The sequence below is a fragment of the Misgurnus anguillicaudatus genome, chromosome 23 (assembly GCF_027580225.2).
Source record: "Misgurnus anguillicaudatus chromosome 23, ASM2758022v2, whole genome shotgun sequence".
Lineage (NCBI taxonomy): Eukaryota > Metazoa > Chordata > Actinopteri > Cypriniformes > Cobitidae > Misgurnus > Misgurnus anguillicaudatus.
In genome coordinates, this window is record NC_073359.2 from 29,256,449 (window position 1) to 29,272,890 (window position 16,442).

The 16,442-nt window shown below is 37.0% G+C and overlaps 2 protein-coding genes across 17 annotated transcripts in view; one reads left to right on the plus strand and one right to left on the minus strand.

Annotated features, from left to right (window-relative positions):
• Positions 1–9,180, minus strand: part of LOC129452723 (myosin IXB) — a 55,277-nt gene extending 46,097 nt beyond the window's left edge. For 15 of the 16 annotated variants that reach the window (XR_008647224.2, XM_055216735.2, XM_055216732.2 and 12 more), the window contains exon 1: positions 8,871–9,180. The gene's annotated coding sequence lies outside the window, so the exon portion shown is untranslated. The remainder of the gene's footprint in view (positions 1–8,870) is intronic. The other variant, XM_055216734.2, reaches the window with a different exon arrangement.
• A 3,767-nt stretch (positions 9,181–12,947) lies between these two features.
• s1pr4 (sphingosine-1-phosphate receptor 4) lies at positions 12,948–15,798 on the plus strand. The gene is made up of 2 exons (XM_055218324.2): positions 12,948–13,044; positions 13,971–15,798. The coding sequence occupies exon 2, from the start codon at positions 14,091–14,093 to the stop codon at positions 15,252–15,254; it is 1,164 nt and encodes a 387-aa protein (XP_055074299.2). The 5' UTR covers positions 12,948–13,044; positions 13,971–14,090; the 3' UTR covers positions 15,255–15,798.
• Positions 15,799–16,442: the final 644 nt, after the last annotated feature.

The window sequence follows — 16,442 nt, forward strand, 5'->3', positions numbered from 1 at the left end:
GCGCTTTTGTTTAAAAATCACCTCCATTTAGAAACTCTTCTAGCAGACGCAAGGAGAGGAAACACAAACCTCCACACCGCAAGGGGTTCCCTGTGGACGATACTTCCGTTATTGTACACCGGTGGATCTTTGCACATTCATAAAACACTTTTAAAGCTTTCAATTTAATGTTTAGTTACTTATCTACCATTATAAGCTTATAACATTGCAATATTAGTATGAAGCTGAAAGTATAGTCCCATTATTATTACAAGTTTGCAAGGGTATGCGTACAGTGCGCGTGATGCAATTTTCGTCATCAGAAGTGCGCGCTAGGGTTGTGCCGATAGACAATAGTATTGTGCATAGACGATCGTCAAACATATCGGTAATAGTGGGCTTTAATGAAGATAGTTGGAGATGGTTATTATTATTATTATTATCGTCAAAGTTTCCCATTAACATGCGCATTGCGTGCTATTCCTCGCATGAGAGGGTTTGTGGGAACTTGTACGTAAAAAAGCGCTTCTAAAAAAATTGGCTACATTTTTTCTGCATAATATAAATTCTTAAAGGGGCAGTGTGTAAATTTTAGCGGAATCTAGTAAGGTTGCAAATTGCAACCAATGGCTCAGTTCACTGATCACCCCTCGCTTTTGAAACACATAGAGAAGCTACGGTAGCCGCCACCGGACAAACATGTCATCGCCGGAGACAATTTAGTAAAAAAAGTTTGTCCGTTAAGGGATCTGTAGAAACATGACGGCACAAAAACGCGACTTCAGTGAAAGGGGACGTCTCATTCTAAGGTAATAAAAACATAACGGTTCATTATAAAAAGGCCTTTATACACCCCTGACAATATAGTTTTGTATATTATAGTGTTGTCACGATACCAAAAGAAAAAAGAAAAAAATTCTGGTACCGATACCATGTCAAGAAATTTGATTGCGATACTTTTTTTGATACTTTTTCCTGAAAAGGGAGAAACACTCTCAAATCTCACTGCTGTCCTTTATTTTAAAAACGGGACAACATTCTAATCATATAACACACTAATAAATGAACATATGAACAGTAGATATATTAAACATTTAAGCAAATGAAATATATCAAAATATAAAAAATAAATTAGAGCAATGGCATTCAAGGTATAAACAACGCACAGCTCGTCTCAGAGTATCGATTCCGCGGGACACGAGTATTGGAATTATTTTAAAGTTCAGCATCGATATGTATCGAAATATCAATATTTTTGACAATACTAGTATATTATTTCGCATTTCTGTCAAGAGATTCTTCTAAAAATTACACACTGCACCTTTAATTTGTCTTTTTTATGTTCTTGGTATTATACCCTTTTTGAAAACCACTTTACTGTAAAATAACCATTTATTAAACAATTAACAGAGATTGCATTCATGCATTAGACACAAAACAACTTAAAGTGCATTCACTCTTGTATATTGGGATTAAACCCATAACCTCTTTGTTAACGCAATACTCTACCTATTAAGCCACAGAAACACAAGGATGAACAAATGTTAAAAGATGTGTCTCCAAGTTACAACCTTTCAAGACACTAAAAGTTAAATACAGCATAAAGCATTCAGAAGAGAAGTTCCCTAGCCATCATTTCCAGTTTCATGAGAGGAAGTTCAAACTACCATTGGTGCCATTATGAAGAAGAAACAGTAAGTCAATGTAAATACCAGCCTGTGCTCAATAAAACGCTGTCAGGGGTTTTCACAGCGGGACGTCAATCTAAACGGCGGTCACAGATGTGCTTCGGCTTTAGTTTCAACATCCAGAGACCTCCTACCCCTACTCGCCCCATCAGATGAACAAACACTGTCTAGTCAGGGTGGACTGTACGAATGCCTGCTGTCACTTAAATATATCTATAGTAGAGAGCAAAACATCAATAACACTTTGAGTCTGTGTTCAATATACATGCTCATATTATTGTAGCTCAATAGATGAGCATTGCATTAGCAGCGCAAAATGTTGAAACACGAGGAACGCTGATATACTGATAAAATGTAAAGCTTGTAATGCACTACGAGTCACTTTGGATAAATGTAAAAACTTAAAAAAACAATGGATGCTAAAAGTAAGTCTTAGTGTTTTAGATATCCGTTTATTGGATAATGGAGATTTATTAAAAACATGCATGCGTTCAGATTTCCTGACTGTTTCGAATTTCACCAAATCACTGCAAGATGCCTGCAATATTTGTGACCGGACGACAGGCTCGCTCTGAAACATTTGCATGCAAACGGTCTCCTGTGCATGCCTGAAAAAACATGGGCAAATGTTTCAAACACCACTTGGAAATGTGCAGCTAGTTAACGTAAGTGGTCACATATACGGTCTCTCTCTCTCCATACAGAACGGCATTACGTCAAACAGGGATAAGCTTACATTTCTAATCCTAAAGGTCACGATTGTCCAGAGGGAATTGGCAATTATGTTTCAAAAGCACCATGGAGATTAAAGAGAGAGGAAGTTAAAGAAACAGTTCACAAAAAATTTAAATTCTGTCATTATTTGATCACCATAATTTCATGAACCATCTTTGAGAAATCTGCATTTTTACGCAGCTATTTTTTAATACAAGGACTGTTCGTAGCAACCGTGCTCAAAAATATTAAACATAACACTTCTACTTCTCAAAAGACTTAAAGCGCTACGGACAACGATGCGGTTATGATACATTTACAGGGACTTTTTGCACAGCTATGATCATTATGATTTTGTGTTTCATAAAGGACAAAATGGTTTCATCATTGGAGTAAAAAAACAGAAGTTGAATCTCTGGGTAAGTGCCACGGTATCTTTAAAGGCAAAAGAAAAGCAGAAGCGTTTTTCAGCCCGGGTCATCAGTAGATTGCTCAGCAGGACACAGGGCACATGACCCATCTGTGACAAAACCAAACCTGAACCCAATTCCTAGTAATGGATTAAAACAACTCTGGTTTGGTTAACGTGGGGGCATTGTTGGGAGAAGCACAAAAGAATGGAGGTTTGAGAAGTTTAACAAGTTTTCATTGCTTTGAAACCAAATGGGAGCTTAATCCTGTATCTCATTACGTATCTTTGGTGTTTGGGAACCCTGTTGAATTTACAGAAATAAATGGAAACATGACTGTGTTTTACACCCGAACCAAGGCTGCTTTCATCCAAAATAGCATTTAAAGCTTGTTAGACAGAAGCAACATCATATCCATTGAGAAAACATCTTGAAGATATTAACTGCGTCCCTCCTAAAACTCCTGATGTTACAGCTCCAGCCGTGATGAAATGTTTCTGGAGCTCTTGTTCATCATCTCACAGCATTAAAATTCTCATTCAAAAATGGCTTATGACTGTAAACTTGGGAGTCTAAGTTGGGAAAAATTAAGTTAAAGAGCACCTATTTCATTGCTAAAAACGACGTTATTTTGTGTATTTGTTATAATACAATGTGTTTGCGTAGTTTATGGTTAAAAATGTAGCTCCAAATTTCACTATCTTCCTGAAACGCACGAATTTGAAAAGCTCTGTGTCCCTGATTGGCCAGCTAATCTGTACTTTGTGATTGGTCCTTACCATGTTTAAAAAAAATTGGGCGCAATGCAATGCTAACAGGAGTTAACTTACAGGCTGTGAGTCTGGAGCGGGAGGAATTATGATAATCTCGGTCTTGTCTACATCACCAGTCCCAGGAAGTAAACTGTTGCCTACAATCTGTGTGTTTGTTGTAGTCCAAGAAAAGAGATTTACGTGATAGACGATAACTTAATCGTTTACTTTGGGGTTTGTACCTTTTGCATACCGTTAACATGTACTAATACACACTTCTCACCAAAGGAAATGTAAAAATGTGAATCATTGGTGCGCTTTAAACAATTTCAATTTAATTTTATAAGTTATGTCAACTTATCACAAGCCAAAACTTTAAATAGTAGATTGAATTTACTTGCAAAACCAGTTGTTTTAAAGGTGCAATGTGTAAATTTCAGCTGCATCTAACAGTGGGATTGTGAATTGCTCAGTCCACCGTTCACAGAAACGCATGGTAGCTGCCACAGGACAAACATGTCATTGTCGAGACAACTTAATAAAAAAGTTTGTCCCTTAAGGGCTTCTGTAGAAGCATGGCAGCACAAAATGGTGACTTCCATGTAATGGCGCTTTTCCATTGCATAGTACCCCACAGTTTAGTTTGGGTCGGGTCAGCTCACCTCACTTTGGCGTGGTTAGCTTTTCCATGGAGTTTAGTATCACTTTCAGAGGGAGGGATTATAGGCGTGTCGTTATATTTGCGCTGCATACTGCTGTGACATCATACAAGTGAGAGCGTCCTTGTACATTCCCATTAATTTATTTATTTATTTATCAGTTCGCCACAAAATTAAAATTGGCCACCACAAATAGATGTTTGCACATCGCGTTTATCACCAAGGTTACCTCTATATCTCTTGACAGTTTCGGTTTAAACACCCGTGGCGTCAGTAGTCGACGGCGCTTCGCTGAGCCTCATTGAAGTTGCATTTAAGCATATAATACTGACGTGCTCGTCGCGAATGTTCTGTCACAAACTGCAAGTTTGGAAAAAACTGTTATGGTGTCCCTGATTCTCAACCTGTGGATGTTTTTCATCGCTAAAAGGGAGTTTGGGAACTTATAGCAGAGCAGAGATGACAAAATTTTTCCTCGAAACAGCGCAAGCTAGCACTAAAGGTAAAGCTAATATTTACATTATAGCGATGACACTTGTATCGATTGACCAATCAGTGATCTACTGTGTTTTCGCGTCACGTATGGTATCAGCTCGGGTCGCTCGGAACCCCAACCGAGGTGGTACGAAAAAAGTATCGGGTACTACGTACTGCACCCAACGGAAAAGCTCCCAAAAGTAAGCTGACCCACCCAAACCAAACCAAACCGCGGGGCACCATGCAATGGAAAAGCGCCATAAGGGGACCCTCGATGTATGTATATAAAAACGTCTCATTCTAAGGTAATAAAAACATACACTGCTAATAATTTTGTTTTGTATACTATATTGCATTTCTGTCAAGAGATCTTACTGTAATAATCATGTTTTTTATTTATTTTAGGGCTGCAAGATACATTAAAACATCATAAATGCTGGAAATGTTAATACTTCAAAAAGTTATGTATAGTCAAAGTTTTAGGTCATTGCAGAGACTGAGTGAGTTTTGATTGGCTTTTCAAAGAAATAATGTAAAAGTGTATGTTTGCCATTTTTAAATACATTTTAATATTTTACTGCATTGTAAATCGCATTATAAAGTAAGTTATTGCATATAGTGTAGCCCTATCCTTTTAAAAAGTATAAATGATAAAAGTATTCACTATAATGAGAAATACTTTTTAAATTTAGCTAGTCTGCTGAGAATTATGGGGTTTCTTTGTCATGAAAATAAGGTCACAGCAATCTTTGCAAAAATGTATCTTTTGGTTTCAGGGTAAAATACGACCCGAACGTTAAGCCAGTTTTCATTAGACTCCCGCAGCTGTCTTGCAGAGTCTAAAAATCTCAGACGTCATATTTACATCAAATGAATGGTTGGACGGAGCAATGTTTGCACATCAACTAAACAACCGGCATCAAAAATCAACACTGTAGCAATCTCACAGCTGCGCAGACGTTAACAGCCACAGTTAATGACCTCAGTCTCTGGTAATGGTTGGGGATGGATGGGGGGGGGGGGTTTATGAAGTCACGGGCACTCAAACCATCACGTCCACTTTCCACTTCAGACAGGACACATCCTGTATGAGATCAATGGAGTCCACAACTGTGAGTGGGTGAACATCAAAACCCTGCCATTACTGACCCGTTGACCTCTGCTCTTTGTTCTTTATCCCGACAGTAGCACAAAAGAAGAGTGCCATTTATCTTTTGGACAGTATGAGCGAGTACACTGGTGATGACTGATGAGCAGTCAATAAATATTCCATTATTGCACTACACTAAAACAACTTGCCATCACCTAATGACCAAAACAACAGAACAATTTCAGGGCAATGTTGTTTAGCCTCGCTAGAAGAGGGGTTGATGGAAAACAGCGAGCGAATGCGTGTCAAACCATCTCAAAGTCGTTTCTTCACGGGCTCTGTAATTAAAGTTATTTATAAACTTGGAGTGCATTGGAAGCGCAGAAACTGCCAACAAGACGGGCCTAGAAAACCGCCTGATCCCTTCACTTACAAGCGCGTCTTAAACGTTTTCCGTCCACATGACATGCGTGCGTCATCTCCAATCCACACACCGCACAACTCGGCGACTCCTTGATGCTAAAGTATCTTTTATCTTTCCTCACCCTCCAAAAAAGACACTCCTATTATGCATTGCTGTTAGCTTACTTTGGTGCATGTCTGAATTAAAGAGCCGTCTTTACCACAGTAAACCAGATGATGGATGTTTTACCGAATTAGGGAAGCATTCCAATGCAATCTGCACAGCCTGCAGATTTTTCGAGAGGAAGGTAGCTACTTTGTAAACCTTACGCCGGAGATACAATCTGTACCATATGCTGCTTGTCAATATCAATTTCTGTCCAGTAATCAGTTCAAACTGTTAACTGCAACCCCTTCTGTATTTTTAATGAAATATTGAATGTTTAAAATAAACACATACATATAAAAATGTGATCAAATGTTGAAGCTATTTCATTCAGTTCTAATTCCATTGGTGCTATTTCAATGCCATCCTATCCACATATGGTGCCTTTCAGATGTAACAACAACAAAAGCTTTGTTGGTAGCTCTCTCAACCTCTCAATAACTCTTTAAAACAAAGAATAAGAAAGTGAGTGAGAGAGAAAGAGAGAGACAGGGCGAGACAGAGGGAGTGTAGGGAAAAAGCCAACCGTCTAACCAACATGAATACTCTATGACTACATCGACATTCATCAGCAAATATGAACTTCCTCTTAAGGACTCACTGAAGTTCCTGCTAAGGAGTCATTCGTTTCCCAAATCAAGTCAACACGAAACAATTATAACCCATCACACTTCCATAATGTGCCATATTTTCCAATGAAAAGTCATATTAAACAAGAAAATTAGCGTTGCGGGAGGCATTGAACAGAGCCGATATGAATTTGTAGTCAGTTGTGAAAGACTCCTTAAAATTTCTGTCTGTTGGTGTAATAAGAGTAACACAAAATCCAATAGATGTGTCTGTGCATAACTACTTACTTTTATGAACTACTCAACGGCTCATTATAGTTCTGCGTAAGTTCGTAGGCTAGGCTACGCGCCGGTTTCATTCATACTTCTGCGTTATCGTCCGCGTCGACATGCACTTACACATGCAGACCGCTAGTAGGCAGTATCCATGAGTGTAACCCAGAGTAGCAGTAAAACACCCGAAAAAGGTGCTTGGCCAGTAAGGGGGCGTGAACACCAAAGCTTTTACACCCACGGCCGGCGCATGTTTTCAATTGTTTCCAATGGAAGCTCTGCGTTTTTCAAATACGCCGGAAGCTCTGCGTTTTTCAAATAAGCCAGCAGCTAGCGTTTTTTCTGCGCTGAAAACCGGCGCTCGTCACTGAGCGTCGAGAGTTGAAAGAGATTCAACTTTGGATAAAAGTGCTCATACGGCCGTCCAAGAGCTATGTATAGCCTTCGAAGAGGTTACGGCATAGCTACAGCGCAGAATCGACTATAAATCGCGCTTAAGTGCTTTACATGAGCAACTACATGCCAAAAACTTCGTTTAAATATTTTGACAATCGCAACTTTACATTTAGGAACAGTGCAGAATGCAACATAAACCATCCAACCTCAATTGTTGTGAAACAATTAGACGACTTTTTAGTCAACAAACATGCACGTTTCAATATTAGCGACTATTAATTAATCGGCTCTTCTACTCGCTTGTGCTACCTACGTGACGTCACCAGAAGGCCGTTTTAGAGGCAGGGCGACAACAAAAACGTATACAACTAAATAAATGAATAAACAAACAAATATTGACTTTAAATATTGCTTGGCTCTAAATTTCTGGGTGTTCAATGTTAAACGAGGCGAAATAGAGTTCACAAATCTATAGCAGACTACACCAACGTGATACATTTCCAACAAAAACACATCACGAGCCGAAAAATCTCTCCTCTAGCTTCCTGTCCAGTTTCTCTTTTTTGGTGATGATGATGATGATGTTTTTTCCACCTCTGCCCTGTACAGACAGCAGACACAGACAGGAGGAGGAAAAAGCGACCACCATTCCCATTGGTTTTCCACAGATGATGATGATGATGATGATAAATTACATGGCTATACACTGTGTTATGACTCTATATGCAAAACTTTGTGACAACTAGTTTCACAAAATTGCTAACATCCTATGGGTGGGTGAGAACTGTGACACATTATAATGCAACCAAGCCCAATGCAACAAGTAGGAGGTTTCAACATATTATGATGGTTTATATTCATTTAGTAGATTTATAAAGCCCATATCGTGCCACGATCTATCATCAAAGACGAACATAAAGAGTAAATGTCAGATTTAGATCAGAGTTTAAAAATAGAACATGGCGGGAAGTTAAAGATAAAAAGTAAAACACTGTAGCCGGATACATTGTATCACTGAACAAAAGCTCAATCCGGGAAGTTCGTTTGATTTGTATTATTCTCACCGCCATCGACATTCTTTTCTTCACTAATGTTACTTTAAGTTATTTCTCGCAAACCTGACATATTTTCGCGATTATATTTAAGGTTTTCGATTCAGAAATGTTGTGTGGGGAAACAAAAGCCTTTTCACTTCCAGCCAACCGTCCGTCAAGTTTGGCGAACGCGGATATTTACTTTAGTCAGAGACTGAAATAAACACAATGTAAACACAGAAAAACAGTTAGTAAACTTACCCGTGTGTGTGTTTGTCGTTTAAAATGAAGCGTCTCATCTGTACGAAGTGAATAAACGCGGATGGGTCGCGTGTGTACGTGAATCCAGTAACGTTAGGTCCGGTTAACGCTTCGTAAACCTCATCCAGATTGATTTATTTCCACCCCAGAGAGCTCTTTGAAAACACAACACACATATATGAGTCCGGAGAGGACACTGTGTTTGAGATCTATGAGCTTTTGTGTCGTTGATCTTCACAAACACACGCGCTGGGGGGTAAAACTGTGAAGTCTGTAGTGCACGCGCTCAACTGCGACCCCGCGCGAACTGCAGCCACCACTGCACGAGTCTTGAGTTATACATACTTTTTTTTACTGTTTTAAAGGTTTACAATTTTTTGTTTACTGTGCAATTAAAAATTGTTACATTGCGTACAGTTATTGCCTTCCTTTATTTTTTTTATTTTTTTTGCATTTATTGTTATTAACATTTTTAAGGTTATCTTTACACATAACGTGCATATATTTGGCAGATGCTTTTATCCAAAATGACTTACAGTACATTCTATTTTTATTAGTATTTATAATGATGGTACGAATGAGGATTAGGGCCAAGAATCAACTCGAGATTAAAGTCATTATAATGCGAGATTTTACTAGTATTTTTAGATTTAAAAAAGTCAAATAAATAAAATTACGAGTTAAAAGTCTTAATATTTCGTAAATAAAGTCAATATAACGATAATAAAGTCGTAATATTTCAAGAATAAATTCAATATAACGAAAATATAGTTGTAATATTTCGAGAATAAAGTCAATATAACGAGCATAAAGACAATTTAAAGAGAATAAAGTCGTAATATTGACTTTATTCTCGAAATATTTCGCCTTTTTACCACTATATTGACTTTATTCTCGCAATATTACGACATTATTCCCGTAACTGTACTTATTTTGACTTTTTTTCTAAAAAAAAATATAAATAAAAAAAACTACTAGTTAAATCTCGCATTATAATGTTTTTATTTTTTATTTTATCTTGACCCTAATCCTCCTTGGTACATGTTTGTTGCTAACGCAATGCTTTACCAAATGATCTACAGGAAAGCTAATTTGACTTATTTACACTATTTAGTGTTAAAGTTATAAACAGAGGACGTAAATTCACAAAAATATAAATAAAAATTTGTAAAAAAATATTTTTTTAACTTAATATTAAATATATATTTTGCTAATATATATTACATTTATAAATAGTTTTATAAATGATTTATTTTTTTAAGTTAACTGACAAAAATATAAATAAAAAATAGTAAAAAAAAAAGTTTAATTAAAGGTAAAAATAACTGCTAATTACTCATGCACACATACACATTTTTGTCATAAAAAGGCCCAATTCATTATTTGGCTTGAATTTATTTCTACAATTACCTTTTCAATTACCTAGAATTAGTCTACTTTTATTTTCATTCATTCATTCATTCATTTATCCATTCATTCATTCATTACTGGATTTGTTTATTAAATTATTTATGCTAAAATGAATGCACTTATTTGTCAAAAAGATAAATAAATAAATATTATAGGGTTGGTGATGTTATTATTGTTATGGTTGTAGAAACTGTTGGTCAATTTTCAGTTCTGTGCTGACATAAGTTTTAATATATAAACAATTATGTGTAAATTCTTGTTATACTGTATTTCCTATTATTAAATATACATTAGACATCGTACATATATGCCAGTCTTTAATCAGTTTAGTTTCATGGAGAATACAACGAGTGTCTTGTAAAGGTGAGCAATGAGCAAAGCCTTGTGGTAAAATATCAGCAGTACAGCTTGTCTGAAAAAAAATCTGTTGTAATTACAATAACTTGCCAAAAGGTGTCAGTGTAAAGACGAGCTGGACCATTTGTAACTCATTTCAATACAGAAAACTGCATTACTGTAAACAAAATTTTATTTAATTTTAATCTGACTGATAGTACAGATTCTAAATTTTATGGACGTCAAAATTAAATTACATGGGAAGTGATTTAGAAGTTGTTACCTTTGTTATCATAACCATATATGATCATAGTTATTTTTATACATACAAAATAGTAAACATACATCATAGTTACAACCACATAAACAAGAAGACATAACACAAAAATAAAATACATAAAATAAAAAGAAAGGAAGGGCCATCATCTGAACATGATCAGATAAAGAGATGCAAATCCTAAAAGTTCTTACAGCTTTCTTATTAGTAGATATTTAAAGTACATTCAAATAATTTTGGATTTCTTTCATGAAGCCCGGATTAGAGTTAGAAATGTGTACATAATTTATTTTTGTATTCAGCACTTTCTCCTGTTGTCCCGTTCACGTTTGTGCTTAAAGGGCACCTATCGGCAAACAAGGGTACTGCAATACTTTGAGAATAGCGAGAGAGTGCGGGCTCGTGGTTTTTCAAAATATGATTTAAATCAATGAAAACTGTTTTAGCCTTAAGTTAGTCAGTCTACCTATTAAAATATCAAGAGTAGACAAGTAAAATATAAAATCTTATTTTTTTATTTTATTAATAGCTCAGACAAAATCATAAATGGATCTGGTCTGGGGGGCAGTGCCCCCCAAACTCCACCTTTGCATTCTGGTGACCCATCAACTGAGAATCAGTGTTTTAAAGTATTTGATAAAGATACATTCATCTACGTGGACAATGTATGCATCAGCTCATATTAAAAATAATTGTTATCTGCTATCTGATCAGTGCTATACGTATTTCAGACTCTTTGGTGTATATTCTTCTTTGATTTTGCATCCAACGTCAAATTGTAAAGCTTTGATTCATGCACTTATATTTTTTCAGGTGAAACAAACAAATAAATCCTTTTCTGTGGGGTGCACACAACAGACCAAAGTATTTGGAAACTTGAGATTTTAAATTGTTTAAATTGCATGGATAACAAAACATCACACAAATAATGCTAAAATGCAAAATACAATTATCTTTACTTTTCTTCATGCATCTGTGTTTTCCCTATCACATTTAATTGTGACACACTTTTGGTTGTTTAGTGGCTTTCTCACTTTTTTATTCTTGGTGCGGCGCGCGTATTGACAGGAGGGCGTTAGCAGCTGTTAGGGTGTAACTACTTACACAGGACGTGGTAGTTTCAGAAGTCCCCCTCCTTTATCTCACCCCAACAAACACATAAACACATAAACTATGTACATCTATTCTTATAGAAATTTTATTGCAAAACAAAAGATACATTTCATTTATTAATAATCAACAGTCAACAGTTGAGTTTTGCATGTTGTGTATATATTCTTATATGCTAAATCACCCTAAAGTGTAGAAATAAATGATGCATATCAAAAAAGACCAAATCAGGTAGTTTTCACTCCTTACACATAAAAGTTATTCATGCACAACTCAGTTGTTTCTCACGACAATCAGGGAAAGTTTTGCAGATGATTATACAGTTTTGATTTGTGTGCATATGTGTGTTTTTAACCAGCTGGTTGAGGAGGTGAAGTGAAAACAGTTTAAGGGAGGGGTCCCCTAATACTATTACTAGGTCATCAGGGTTTCCTGTTTGCTGACGAGATTCGGAGAAAAGCTGTTGTAAGAGCGTTGATGCAGCGTAAGACATTTAAAAGACTCTTACAACAGGTCTTTACTGCAACATGTGCCTAGTACAAACTGACTGTGAAACACACACAAAAAAAATCTTCCTTACTGATGTCAACTTTTTGGGATCTTTTTTATTAGTTTTATTTATAAATCTCAGTTTTGCATTTTTTTATACAATTTTAAAATATTTAACAATAATGTTTAACGAGATGAATGCATTATTTATGTATGTATGTATTTTTGTAATGCATTAAATTGTTGTAATAATTTCATGTTTTCATGGCAAAGCTAAAATTTTTACGGATCTTCGCTGCTAAATATGATATTTAATACCAAATTGCATTGCACGTGCCACACATGGCAGTCCATTTGTACACATTTTGGGAAGATGTCACAATTATGCATTTTTGGAAATTGAGAAAATTGCTTTCTCCGCTGGGTGTGTCAAGAAAAGAAAGCTAACTTCCTTCTTACTACAGGGTATATAATAGGCAAGAGACCCAGTACTCAAGCTTTTTGCATCAGGGCATGGCTCAAAACCAGTTACACCACCATCACTTTTAAGAGGTGAGTTAATGCACGCAAACACCAGATTACTTTTATATTACAAACACTTTTATAATTTAAAAATATATATATTATTTACAGTATCTACCAGTATTTTTATATATAATAATCATTTAAGCAGTATTTTAATTAAAAGAAAAAATTGTGTTCATAGAACTTTTCAAAAGACTTTTATTTTGTCAACATTATAATTACTTGCAATTATATTAAGCAAATTATTTTTTTATTGTGCTAGTATTTTGTGCACGGTTATGTGTAGCCCTTTAAACATACCACAGTTAAACACCCTTCAACCGCAAGAGCAGTAGTGAAACTGGGTATTTAAATTTGCACGTGGCATGATAAAATCAACAAGCTTGCGCAATTTACTATTTAAAGTAATTTTTTGTAAATTTATAATTTGATTTTTTTATTATTCTGTATTTTGGGGGACGGTTATGCAACCTAGCAGTCAAAGATCTGAGGTAGTAACCAACAGGTTTCAAGTTCAAATAGCGCAAGAGTCAATTCATGAGATGTCAACACTATGCGCTTCAGTAAGTGTAGTAAACCGGGTCAGTCCCTTAATAAATGCAGAAGTCACTTTAAATCCTGTAGATCAACTAATCTGGCGAAACATTGTGTTGGCAATGCATAGTTCATGGGTTCAATTTCAGCATACACATTAGAAATGTATTTAATCCGTATGCACCGAGTCTTTTTAGGAAAAGAGCAATGGCCAAAATTAATCCAAAATGGTTCGGTTAGATGTCTGCATCTGTAATAACAACGCAACTTTTATATTAAAAATCCTTCTTGCTGATTCATGTGGTGGTATAATTTATTTGTGCCTTAAATAAATTGGTGATGGGACTGTTTAGGCAGTTCGTGGACAAACGTTAATGTTAACAGGATCTTATAAATTAACACTTTTAAATGTCTCACAGGGTATTCAGTGAGCCCAAGAATCTCCAGTAAAGGTGACTGATCTTGGAGTTGGAGTTTGATTGCTTCAAAGTCCGTGTCAACCGTAGTGAGATTACACTGAGCACCCGATTCCTCGCACCATGGATTTCAGGCATTCCTCTGACTCTTCCTGCCCAGACATCTACAACTGGAACGTCAGCTACAATCTCATACTGGAGCACTACAACTTCACCGGGCGCCTGCAGCATCGAAAACCCTCCAAGTCCAGCAGCGGCATCATCACCGTCTTGTTCCTGTGCGTCAGCATTTTCATCGTCCTGGAGAACCTCATGGTGCTGCTGGCCGTTCTCTTTCGAGGCCGTACGCGTAACGGCTGGATATTCATCTGCATCGCCAACATCGCTCTCAGCGACCTGCTGACAGGCATCGCCTACGTAGTCAACATCTGCATGTCTGGAGAACGCACCTTCAAGCTCAGCCCGGTTCTTTGGCTCTTCCGTGAAGGACTTTTGTTTGTAGCGCTCGCAGCTTCTATTTTCAGCTTGCTTTTGATTGCTGTGGAGCGCTATGCTACTATGATGAAGCCCGTCCAGCAGAAAACCACCACTAAGATTTATCGGGTCTACATAATGATAGCACTGTGCTGGGTCACGGCTCTTGTTATCGGCTTCCTGCCGCTTATGGGTTGGAACTGTGTTTGCAACTTAAAAAACTGCTCTACGCTTCTCCCCTTATACTCCAAGAGCTACATCCTCTTCGCTTTGGTCATATTCTTCATCATCCTGCTGACCATAGGTGCTCTCTATTTTGCCATCTACTGTCACGTCCGAAGCAGCACGGACACGGTGGCCTTACGCAGCAATAAGCGTTCGTTGCGTCTCCTCAAGGCTGTCATCTCCATCGTGGGGGTCTTCATGGTGTGTTGGGGTCCACTGTTCATCCTCTTGTTGGTGGACTTCTTCTGCTACTCCAGGAGTTGCAGCACGCTCTACAGTCCCGGCTGGGTCATCGCCATGGCTGTGCTCAACTCCGCCATGAACCCGTTCATCTACTCGTTCGGCAGCTTGGAGCTGCGGAAAGCCATCTGCTCCCTCCTGTGCTGTTGTTGTCTGAAGACGGGTCTGTGCGATATCAAGACCTTCATGTCTAAAGAGACCTCCAGCACTTCGGGAAGCCGACACAGCAGCATGCGAAACAGTTTCAGCAAGGTACGAAATCTGAGCACCAGCCCACCTCCACAAACGAAAAACAAGAAGACGCGCCTCAGCTCCACCACATCTTGTTTGTCTGCGTCAAGCGGTTAGGTTGCGGTGGGCAGGTAAGTTTCACACCTTGCCACAGGAATTGCACCTCCTATTGCTCGCAGTCAGCATAAGGCTGTTTTGCTGTTTGGCACGTGCACACCCATGTATCTGCTCCGATGAAGTTAAATGAACGAATGGAAAAGAGACAGTTGTGCAAAAAAAATACAGTAATTTCAGTCAAGTTCCTGTAACTTTGCAAGCGTTTCACAGGTTTGGATCGTACGGGGAACACATGAATTGCTCAAATATATAGGACTGCCATGCATAAATGTTTATTAGGCTTAATGAATGTATTTTTATATGAGAAACTGAACTGATGCAAGCAATATGAATTTTAAGATGTTTGACTTATTATGTTTTCTAAGAGAATGCGAAGGTAATACAAATATTGTATTTAAAAATTAAAATGTTTATTTTTTTATAAGATACAGATGATGTTTATATTTTGTACATGCAATTTTTTATTTTCTTTATTGTTTCAGAGTATTATTTGTAATTGTACATTGTCCAAATTTTAAAATGCAATAAAAATAAATCTACTGATGTTTTTCTCTGTGAGATCTCGTGCATTTCAAAAATTCAGGCAAGAATATTATTCACCGCACACAAGAGGGAGACATCACACAGAAATATGTTTCAGTACTGTAACGTTAACCAGGTTAACTGTTTAGTGTTATAGGATGTAATTTAGCTTCAAGAGAATAAACATTCAAAGGTTTGCATGAAGAAAGGAAGCAGAATGAGTAGTAGTTTATACACAAACTTCATACAGCCTTGTTTATAAAAATTAAATAAAAAAAATTAAAGTGCATGTGTTGATTTATGTCTGTCTCTTCAAATGATATGAAGGGTTAACTGCATTTGCGTGCAGACAGATCTCCCCTTTGTGTTTACTGCGCATCGCCTGCAGGAGTTCAGAGATCATGATCAACTTCACACGAACTGCACTTTGTGAACATCTGTGTTTGGCTTGATATCAATTCAAACCATTTTAAAATGAATGCAAACAATTTACAATTCCAATTAATTGTCAGATTCAATCTCATAATCTATGGAAAATGGTAAACAAAGTTTGCATGGTGCATGTATTTCATTAGGATCAGTAAGGCACTACAGTATGAATATGGAGGAATTGCATGTAGCTTAACAGCATGCTATAAATTTACTTCAGACTTTATAAACAATGGT